Consider the following 11820-nt stretch of genomic DNA (forward strand, 5'->3'; position numbering starts at 1 on the left):
CACTATTTATTTTTCTTTCTTTCTTTCTTTCTTTCTTTCTTTCTTTCTTTCTTTCTTTCTTTCTTTCTTTCTTTCTTTCTTTCTTTCTTTCTTTCTTTCTTTCTTTCTTTCTTTCTTATTCTAGTTCTCCCCAGTTTTGGTCTCCTTTATAACTTCTTCATACTTTGTGCTAGAAACTTCATTCAAACTTTTAAATGTTCACAATGTTTAGCTCTTTAATGAATTCAGAATTTTGTTTTTGTTTTTTAAATAGTTTTTTAGTAATTTAACTTTTAATAGTAATTTTTGTACCATTGAAACTGCTGGTGGAATGTTCAGTATCATTATGTTTTTAAGAGTGGTGGCAGCTGTTGCTTTGAAAATATTTACACATTTTGTAAACTGCTGGCACTCCTAAAGTTTTGAAAGCTCACACACATATTATACATCAAAACGTTCACACAACTGTGGTGATTCGTATAATGTAAGTATCTAAGCTGTGTGACTTATACTTTTCGCTGTATGACGATTTCTTCGTTAACTGCGCTCCCCATTGAAACATCTGGTGCCGCACTAACTTGTGAGCTGCTAACTTTGCATTTTTACCCTTTTTCTAACTTGTCACCATGCCAACAGCGTTTACGCTATACGGACATATTATACATAGATATTTTCTGCAAGTTCTCAGGATTCCTATGGTGTCAATATATAAGCTGTAACATGTATAGTTTTCGCGATAGAGCTGTCTGAAGTGGACCATGTCTAGGATCAGAGTGTCAGTTGGGATTAAAGTGGTGGCAGCTGTTGCTTTTTTTGAATTTGTGTGCATGTGCAGCCTCTCTTAAAGGTACAGGCACCCTTTTATAACTAATGTGGTAGCACAGAACTCAGCCAAAGTGGAATAGAGACACGTGATCTTCCCTGGTGGGGGCCGGTGGGTAGCCCGGAGAGGAGTACACCGTCCCTGACTGGCTCTGACCTGAGGAGGCGGAGTCTCACCACCACACCACTATCCACGCCACGGACCCCACAACTCAGCCCCTGAGTGGGCTAGAGACACATGGTCTTCACCGGTGTGGACGGGTAGGTGGCCCGGAGAGGGGTACACTGTCCCCGACCAGCTCTTACCTGAGGTAGGATGTAGCCTATGTTAAAATGCGAAAGCAAAACCAACTTAGTTGCAAGCTAAACAATATATTAACCTTACAATCTACAAGTAGCGGCAAAAGTTGGACAACAAGGGAATGACTGGCACATTGCTCAGCTTGTATATAAGTAGATACTAGCTACGTCCAGCTAGTGCGAGACAAACATTACACACGATGCACCGCAACAAAATTTCCAAAGAAACTACGGTGTCCATAATACGACATCCTCGGATGTCCACAAAAGGAAATTCGAATCTCATTCTTTCTGCAAGTGCAAAATAAGGATTTGTGACCAATAAAAATAATTTATTGCAAAGATATATAAAGCAAAAACTTTGTTGGGCCACTTTTTACACATATTGTGCATTTAAGCGCTATAAGGCAGGTTGAAGACATCATGTTGACGTTGTTGTACATCAACGTACAGATCTTCAACAGACTTTCAACATTGATTTATAAGTATTTTATCAACCTTTTTCAACCATCAATATTGTTTCAAGGTTGAAACGGCAACTGACATTAATCCAACTATATTTCAAAGTTGAAGGTCGGTCGTGTGCCAGCTGGGCTAGGTTTTTAGACTGGAATTTGGTGTCAATTGCCAGAGTTTTTAAATGTGCAGATATAGTTTCTCTCTTTCAGCTTTTTCACCAATGATCAGTACCTCTGTTTTGTCCTGGTTTAGCTGGAGGAAATGATGCGACATCCATACATTTATATCCGTAAATATATTAGGGAATAGACAGGTTTATACTTTGTTTAATGTCTCTGAAATTCAACTATTATAAATAATGTAGTCTGAATTGCACAAAACACTCACAAATACTGTATGCCTATTAGTACGGAACTGTAGTTTCTATTCGGCAAGTCTAGCCGGACGAAAACAACGAACGGCACAATCACTGCACTTCCTTCAACACCGAGCGAGCGTTGACAGCTGACTGTCAGCTTGTTTACAATTCAATATTAACAATTCTTACAGTTTATTAGCGAGGCTGTTTGCCGTCTGAACTTTTTTGATTTGAAGCTGCAGTTGCAGCCAGAGCCTTGCGTCCGAGCGCTGTTGATGATGGTGTGAGACGGAGCGCTTTCTCTGAGACAGCAGGTAAAGGCTCACTAGCTAGACTCGCCACTAGCTTCGAGCAGATCGGTAGTGGTTAACCTCAACGTACTCAGCAGCTATTATAAGACGGATATTATAATACGCTAATCTGTTAGGTAGCATGTTTTCGTATGAAATTACCATACTTACAACGACGGCGCAGACCCGGTTTTTCCATGTTGATCAGTCTAGCTAGACTATATATCTATAGATATCTTCTTCTTATACCTCCCTGACTGCTAACTAGTTAAGTTTGCAACGTTTAGGATAACGTTAGCTAGCCATTTCAGAAGCTGATACATTCAGCTTGCCTTGGAATTGAAACTTTGATGGCCCGTGATCATTGGCTTGCATGTTCTGCACCGCACCGCTCACTGTGCCCTTTTCCACCAAAAGAGCTCTGGTTCGTGAACCGGTTCGTTTCAAAGTTCCTGGAACCTTGGTTCTGTCCAGAGAACGGGCCCGTGTTTCCACCAGGTTTGAGCCGAACCGTTGTCCGCCAGCCCACGCCCATGATGTCGTCACGGTTCGCACTGAAAAACCTACTATTTTGTTGTGCCGGTTCGGAACCAGCTTTCAGGTTCCCGAACTCATTTCTTTTTGGTCGAAATCCTCGGGAACCATTCGAAATTAGGTTCGCGAACCGGCACCGAACCGGTTCCCTCTTGGTGGAAAAGGCCTGTGTGTCTGCCAGCCCTCCGGCCGGTGGCAGGCAGACAGGCAGACAGGCAGACAGGCAGGCCGTGACAGCTGAACCGGGTACGCACTGGAGGAGGGAGGGGGCTGGGGTGACTGAGGTGATATCTGACACTCATCCTCTCTCACGGTGATTCTCTGCATTAAAACACCCCCAAGATGGGCCCAAATGGCGTAGCTAGCTAGCTAGCTCTCACATCATACTAGAGCCGGCAGTTAGCTGGTTTACATGTCATCAACCTGTAACAGAGCTGACTGACTCGCATGGCCTAGTTCACCTGTTCATATAGCTTCTACTCAGCCTAGTTCACCTGTTCCTAGTTCCTAGCTAGGAACTCTCTCTCTCTCTCTTTCTCTCTCTCTCTCTGCAGCAGTAATTGTAATAAGAACACCTAATCAGTGACAGCTTTATTATTCACTCCTAGTTAGACTGACTATAATGAGTCTCAATTGCTTAAAGAAAGCCTTGCCGCTCAGAATTCCTTTAAAACACCCTTAAAGTCCAGAATGCTTGAGGCAGGCCTTGAATTGAAGCATTGAAGCACGCTATTCCATGATGATGATAATGGGATGGGTGTTGCTCAGGAGGTAGAGTGGGTTGTCCAGTGATTGTAGGGTTGGTGGATCGAATCCCGGCTCGTCCTGACGACATCTCGAAGAGTCCTTGAGCGAGACACTGAACCCCACATTCCAAATGAGCAGGCTAGCACCTTGCATGGCAGCTGCCGCCATTGGTGTGTGAATGGTGAATGAGAGGCCTTCATTGTAAAGCTCTTTGGGTAAAAGCACTGCACAAGTGCTTATGGCTACATGTTTGCTTTTGCACAGAATAGCAAAATCTTTCCTGTGTTCCTGACTAAAGAGCACCTTCATCACACCTGTCTGAACCTCCAAGCACTCCTGCTTTTTGTTGTTGTGTTCAGGCTGTGTTGTGTTTGGAACACTGTAGCATTGCAGGATACGGCATTTGGACATGTTAGGTTGGTCTAGTAGGAAATAATTTACACAGTATGTTGCCATGTTTCAACACAGTATGTTGCCCTGTTTCAACACAGCCTTGGTGTGTGTGTGTGTGTGTGTGTGTGTGTGTGTGTGTGTGTGTGTGTGTGTGTGTGTGTGTGTGTGTGTGTGTGTTGCAGGAGAGCGTACAGAGCAGCCATGCTGACGTTGGCCAGTAAGCTGAAGAGGGAGGAGGCTGGGAAGACAGGCCGCTCCCCCGCGGGCTCCTCTGACTCCTCCCACAGGGTCTCCATCAGGGACCGCTTGCTCACCAAGGGTACACACTCTACCCACACACCATCTACACACACACACACACACACCACCGACGCCTGTGAAATGTAGGAGGAGACCAGAGAAAGAGTTGATTGGGCTAATAGGTGACTGGTCAGTAAAAGTAAAAGAATGAGCTAGAGAAGGTTAGATGAAGACAGACTAGCCGGGCTCAGACTAGCCTGGCACACTGTCCAGGGCTTTATTTTTTAGCCAGAGATTTTAGCCAGAGCCAAAGGAAAACCACCAGTGCTAAAATGCTAAAAATTGAGAAGAAAAATATACAAAAATCCTCTCCAAATGTGTTTGAAAGCTTGTTTAAAGTGCAGCCCATCCCTCTATCTTGCATTGTCCATGGTTTGGATCACTAGTAATCAAGATAATTAATAGACCGGTTTTCAGTATCTTAAACATTTTGTCTTCATATCCATTTTGTGTCATGTCAGGAGATTTCCCGTGATTGTGAAGTGAGCTCAGTCAGAACGACAGCAAAGAATATACCGTAAATCCTCTTAATAGTGGCCTGAATTCAATTATAGACCGGATCTCTTACGGGGGCACGGTCAACACGGACCAATACAGGCTGGCTCCCTATACAGGCCGGGTCAAAAAGTGAGGGGAAAAAAAGGTGTGGGCTTTACGGTAGTTTTGGTTGCTAGGCACGTTATTTGAGGTGGTAACAAACATGGCGCCGACCAGAAGAAAGTTTGATGTGAAATTCAAAGAGAGAGCTTTGCAGTATGCTGCAGAACATTTGGGAGAGCAAGCTGCAAAGCACTTTGGCATCGACCCGAAGAGAATCAGATACTGGAGAAAGCAGTTGATGATCTGCGTTTAGCTGACAAGAAAAGAGCACGGCAAGCTGGTGGTGGGCAGAAGAAAGTTAGCTTGAGGCTAGAAGCTAAACTTTCAGACTGGATCTACTCAATGCGGGACAAACACAACCGAGTCTCGAATATGATACAAAACAAAGCGAAGGAGTAGATCTACGCTTCAGTAGTTGATGGAGCCGTCGAGGAGTTTGTGGCTAGTAGGGGCTGGCTCCAAAGGTTTCTGAAACGCAATGATCTTTCACTTCGGCGTCGCACCACCATCGCACAGAAAGACCCAGATCTCCTTACTGAGAAACTTGTTTCATTTGTGGATTTCTTTGGCAACGCTGTCAGCTCTAAAGGGATTTTGGAGAAGAACATCATTGCAATGGACGAGACTGCTGTTTGGTTTGATATGGTGACTCCCTCTACTATCGATAAACGTGGTGCAGAGTGCGTCTCTCAAAACCACAGGACATGAGAAAAGTCATCTCACTGTTGTCTGGCCGCCAAGGCTGACGGCACCAAACTCAAGCCGCACGTCGTCTTCAAAGGGGCGATACGTGAAGTGAAGACGATGCAGCAACAAGTCACCCGTGCGGTGATTTCCACTTCTGTGAATGGCTGGATGAACGACACCCTCACCACACACTGGCTACTGAATGTGGTGGGGAAATTCAACTTGGCCCCGAGGGTCCTGGTGTGGGACTCATACCGCTGTCACACCAAGGCTGAACTGAAAAGTGTCTCCAACATCACAACAGCAGTGAGCCCGGGAGGCTGCACGAAGCCCCCGATGTGATGTGGAACAAGCCCTTCAAGCAGAGCCTGCATGACGCCTACAATCAGTGGATGGCTAGCGACGCAGATACCAAGCAGTAGACAGCTGGAGGGAACTTGAAAGCGCCCAACCGCCGCCTGCTTGTGGACTGGGTGATCGCCGCCTGGGACAAGCTGGACGCGGATCTGATCAGAAAGTCCTTCAAAGTTTGTGGACAGTCAGGGAAAACTGACGAGAGTGAAGACAACCACATCCACTGCTTCAAGGAGGGCCAGCCCTGCACCGCTGGACAGGAGGCTCTCACTGCTGCGTCAGCGGAACCAAGAGGTCAGACAACTGAGGATGAGGAAGATGAAGAGGAGCTGCTAAACAGTGAACTTGTTGTTCTAGATGATGTTGATGACGAGGACGCTGAGGATACTGACATACTGATTGAGGAGGAGGATAGTGACTAAGTGACCTGTAATTGCACTGTCTGTTAATTTTTTAAAGGTAAGCTGCAATATTTGATATACTGTATTACAGTATGATATTCAGGGCTTAAAGTTCTCCGGCATGGTGCCGGAATTCCGGTGCGGGACTAATTTGGTGCAGGAATTTTTTTTCTCATGAATATTTGTGTTGGCGCGTGTGTGTGCGTATTGGTATGTGTGTGTGTGTGTTGGTGTGTGTGTTGGTGTGTGTGTTGGCGTGTGTGTGTTGGTGCGTGTGTGTGGGTGGGTTGGTGTGTGTGTGTGTGTGTGTGAGAAGAGAGTGAGATGACAGGAGAGCAAGTATGGGATTTCATTATATTGTATTCACAAACAGCTTCACTCAGACACACGCAGCCTTCATTTGTTAAGCTGAATTTTTCCACTCCTGCTTTTCCCTTCTCCACCTATCTCTCTCTCTGTCTCTCTCCCCCAATCTCCTCCCCTCTCTGTCTCTCTCTCTCTCTCTCTCTCTCTCTCTTCTCTCTCTCTCTCTCTCTCTCTCTCTCTCTCTCTCTCTCTCTCTCTCTCTGTCGTGTCTGTCTGTCTGTCTGTCTGTCTGTCTGTCTGTCTGTCTGTCTGTCTGTCTGTCTGTCTGTCTGTCTGTCTCCCTCCCCTAATCTCCTCTGCTCTCTGTCTCTCTCTCTCTCTGTCTGTCTGTCTGTCTGTCTGTCTGTCTGTCTGTCTGTCTGTCTGTCTGTCTGTCTGTCTGTCTGTCTGTCTCTCTCCCCTAATCTCCTCCGCTCTCTGTCTCTCTTTGCAGAAGTTGCAGAACTTGAAGCAAACCTCCCCAGTGAGTATGCTATCCCAGTTGTGTTGCTGTAGAATAGTTGAGTGAGGTGAATCGGATGCATGTTCCTCCGGTTGACTGGTCACAGGGTGTTAACACTGCTGCTGTGCACTAAGCTGTGGTCCCACAGCAGCACTGCTGGTCTCAGCTGCAGTCCCCCTGTGTGACCACTAGGGGGAGATTCAGAGCTGTTGTCTCTGACTGTGAGCAGTACCACAGTAAAACATAGTATCTGCTCATGATGGGTTTAGGACCACATAAGTGCTCTGTCGCTTTTACATGATCTTTCTCTCCTCTCCCAGGCACCTGTAAGGCCAACTTCCCTGACGAGGACAAGCTACACCATTTCCAACTGGCCGTGTCTCCAGGTAAAACTCAAATCACCCCTGAACACCCCTGAACTCACCCTGAACACCAATGAACTCACCCTGAACACCAATGAACTCACACTGAACACCAATGAACTCACCCTGAACACCAATGAACTCACCCTGAACACCAATGAACTCACACTGAACACCAATGAACTCACCCTGAACTCACCCTGAACACCCCTGAACTCACCCTGAACACCAATTAACTCACACTGAACACCCCTGAACTCACCCTGAACACCAATGAACTCACCCTGAACACCCCTGAACTCACCCTGAACACCCCTGAACTCACCCTGAACACCAATGAACTCACCCTGAACACCCCTGAACTCACCCTGAATACCCTTGAACTCACCATGAACACCCCTGAACTCACCCTGAACCCACCCTGAACACCCCCAAAAAACTCCTGAACACCCCCAAAAAACTCCTGAACACCCTTGAACTCACCCTGAACACCCCTGAACTCACCCTGAACACCCATGAACTCTCCCTGAACACTCTTGAACTCACCCTGAACCACCCGTTATCGCCGGCAGCCGTTCTGTGATTCTCCAGAACCTACAGATGGCCAGCACGGCCCTGCCCTGAACTCACCCTGAACACCCCTGAATACCCCTGAACACCCCTGAACTCACCTGAACTCACCCTGAACACCCCTGAATACCCCTGAACACCCCTGAACACCCCTGAATACACCTGAACTCACCCTGAACACCCCTGAACTCTCCCTGAACACCCTTGAACTCACCCTAAAGAGTGTGAGTGTCCTGCCCCTACACTTAATAGCTTTACTTGCTATTAGTTTATGAATTGGCCTTAGCAAGACCCCACAAATAATTTTCGTGACATGAGACTGCATGAGACCCTGTGAATTTATTATTTTAGAATTTCGGTGTACTGGCTAGTACACTGGCGGGAAATCTTGTGGTTGAAATAGAAGTGACACGTTTTGCGTCACTTCTTGTCACAATATCAGGAAGACAACAAACACTTTGCCCCGCGAAACAAAATCTACATGCACATAAAAGAAAGAAGACCGGTATTAACCTGCATTGAACCCATTCTTCCAGAAAGGAGCTACAATCTTCCAATCCAGTCTGTGCCACACGCATTTGTTATAATTTTTCTCCCATTATTACAGCGAGCAAGTGGGGAATTGTGGGAAGTGTGGTTCTTAAAACACAGTGCCGATTTTATCACGACCAGAGGGGCCGCCAAAGTGGCGAGTTATCTCATGTAGCTTTAAATAAATAAATAAATAAATAGTTCCATTCAGAGCCTGCAGAGAGAGGCGGGTTGAGAGAATGTCCTGCACCCGGAGAGAAATTTACTTCAACCATTTGGGGCCCAAAAAATCTAACTGCTGCTCCCCCACGCCCTCAGATGAAAATGCTCCCAGGAGAGAGGCTCATTTGAGATGCAGCGCATTACCCTGCCGCGAGGGCAGGGCTCCATTAACATTACAGTACCTTACAGTCATTTAGCAGATGCTTTTATCCAAAGCGACATACAATATGTGCATTCAACATACTGTAGGTAATCAGGTGTACTACTAGTCACCAGAACTCATAAGTGCATCTATTTTTAAACAAGCATCTAAGAGCCAATACAAATACGATAGGTGCGAGAAGAAGGGTCAGGGAAGTACTTCCTGAAGAGGTCAGTTTTCAGCCTGCAGCGAAAAATGGGCAGCGATTCCGCAGTTCTAATGTCAGTGGGGAGTTTGTCCAGCAGGAAGGAGCTGTTCCTTGCACTGCCCAGTACCAGTCTTTAACTGGATGTGAGCTGCTACCTGGAGCCAGTGTAGAGAACGGAGAAGGGAAGTTGTGTGAGACAACTTTGGTGGTTGCACACAAGACGAGCTGCAGCTTTCTGGACAAGTTCAAGGGATTTAATGGCTGATGCCAGGGAGCCAGCAAGGAGGGTGTTGCAGTAGTCCAGGTGGGTGATGACCAGGGCCTGGATGAGCACCTGCGCTGTTTCGTCAGTGAGGAAAGAGCGAATCCTCCTGATGTGGTAGAGCACGAGTCTGCAAGAGCGTGTAACCAATGCAGCGTTTGCCGGCCGCGACAATTGGGCGTCCAGGGTCAAACCCAGATTCCTCACAGCCCGAGTTGGCGTCACCACGGTACTACCGTCAATGGTGATGGCCAGGTGGCAGTGCAGGCAGCCCTTCCCCTGGAGGAACAGCAGTTCAGTCTTGTCTGGTTTGAGCTTCAGATGGCGTCACCATCGACTTTGAGATGTCAGCCAAGCACGCAGGGGCAGCCTTTGGAATCAAATTTGATGACCATCTGTATAACTACCTGTTTAGAATACTGAAACTGTCATTTTCAAGTTTCAGCATGTCTCCCTACAATACTGTATTGCTGGTGATTACAGTAGATTATCAATCCACAATGAGCCCACAGTCAACATGTGGCCCAAATGCGCTATACAAAGTTTGATTTAATTTGATTTCATTGATAGATAGATGATAGATAGATACTTTAATGATCATCCAGGGGGAAATTTGGCTTTTCAGCCGTGGGAAAAAAATTACAGCAAGGCTTCTGGTACAAAGGAACGCGTGAACCGCTCAGTATTGCACCTGGGTGGGATGGGCCACAACAGAGCTGGCCTTCCTCAACTGCAGGCAACGGTAAAGAAAATTGTGCTGGTTACAACAGACTGGAAGAACATCCGCATCAGCCTGCTACACACATCAAAGGACCTGAGCCTCCTCTTAGGAAGAACAGTCTGCTCTGTCCTTTCCTGTAGAGGGCCTCAATGTTGTCAGTCCAGTCCAGTTTGTTGTTCAGGTGCACTCTCAGGAATTTGTAGTCCACCATCTCAACTTCTTCCCCCTTGATGGTGATGGAGGTCGGAGTCCACCATCAGCTCCTGCTGTTGAGGTAGTCCGTGATCCAGGCCACCATGTCATGGTCTACCTGCATTGCTGGGAGCTTCTCTGCTTACAGGGCTGTAATGTCCTTGTTAATCCATGGTTTGTTGCTGGAGAAGAAGCTCACTTTTTTGGTGGGTGTGAGACATTCCTTGCAGAACCTGATGTAGTGTCGTGCACTAGCAGAGACCGTCCATGTCCTCCTTGTCCTCTGTGAACAGCTCCCAGTCCGTGGACTGGAGACAGTCCTGTAGATTCTCCACAGCTTCGGTCATCCACACCTCCACAGTCCTGAAGGTAGCCGTCTGCCGCCTAGCAACAGGCGTGTACCTGGGGACTAGATGAATCAAGTTGTGGTCGGATCTGCCGAGAGGGGGAGGGGGGGGGGGGGGGTGGTAGATCTGCATAGAGGTTAAGATGACAGCTGTTTATCTGCAGTTGACCCAAAGACTTAGACTCAAGAATCTAATCTGCTCTGAACAGAATAGAAAAGATGTAACAATAACATGCCTTGTGTTCTATTGTTTTAATAGCTTCCCTACCTCTGTTTACCTGTGCATCTCCAGTCAATACCCTGCCAAGCTTGACAGTATCTGTTCAAAATGTTCATGCAGTTATCATTTCGGCATTATCATAATGGTTCACATAGCAGAAGATATCAGACAGAATTGTCAACTCATTACACCCTGTTGAGATCTTCAGTCTAACTGATTTCCGTGGATGAGGAATGTTTGATTTTCCCTAACCATTCACTAGAGATCAACATATCTAACATATTTTAAGTTGACACGAGAACGCAAAAAAAACATCTCCCCTTTGAATAAATGCCTTGAAAGCAGAGTGCTGTTTTGATTTCAAAGTAATGGGTACTTGAACAGCCATTGTTATTACACTTTTGTGGTTCCGGCGCACAGCTTGACAACGCTTGACAACAGCAACAACAGGTTTAGTTCCGCCCGTGGCGCTGATTGGCTAATCGTTAGTTCCCTGCGGCGCTCATTGGACTGTTCATTTTTAATCGGAGAAACCTCAGTTTCATGTCACAATTCCGGACCAACAATCAGTCAACTGTGGGTGGGAGTGGGTGGATTCAAAAGTCTGGAGCCAGGCTAGAATTCACATACTGTACAGTTTAAGAATGTCTGTGTGTTCTAAAAATTGAGTCCCCTGATGATTCACCATGTCAGGATTCAAGATGTAAGACCTGCAGAGGCAGTTTCAAAACAAAGTAATGACACACATTCAATTTTAAAACTGGTTAAAAGTTTCTTGGCTGTTGTTTTTGAAGCCTGCTTTATCCCTTCTCAATGTTGACCGACGCTCACCGTGTTAAGGCGCTATGGTCCAAACCAGCCTGTACACCATCATTAGCTATCAGCTCATCATTTATGATCAGTTATTACTCATGGTGAACAATGAGACTAGCTGAGGCTGGCTGGCTCATCTAAGAGTGAGAGCTTTTATTTTGGGCAGGCAGATTAGCTATGTTGATTAATGTTGATGCTG

At 46.4% G+C, this 11820-nt stretch overlaps 1 protein-coding gene across 2 annotated transcripts in view; it reads left to right on the plus strand.

Moving 5' to 3' along the window:
• Positions 1-2050: 2050 nt before the first annotated feature.
• ube2f (ubiquitin-conjugating enzyme E2F (putative)) overlaps positions 2051-11820 on the plus strand; it is a 45901-nt gene continuing 36131 nt past the window's right edge. For both annotated transcript variants that reach the window (XM_084443275.1, XM_084443276.1), the window contains exons 1-4: positions 2051-2232; positions 4065-4201; positions 7024-7053; positions 7353-7418. In XM_084443275.1, coding sequence (XP_084299401.1) covers positions 4084-4201; positions 7024-7053; positions 7353-7418 — 214 coding nt within the window. In that variant the 5' untranslated portion in view covers positions 2051-2232; positions 4065-4083. The remainder of the gene's footprint in view (positions 2233-4064; positions 4202-7023; positions 7054-7352; positions 7419-11820) is intronic.

The sequence above is a fragment of the Borostomias antarcticus genome, assembly GCF_949987555.1.
Source record: "Borostomias antarcticus genome assembly, chromosome: 9".
NCBI lineage: Eukaryota > Metazoa > Chordata > Actinopteri > Stomiiformes > Stomiidae > Borostomias > Borostomias antarcticus.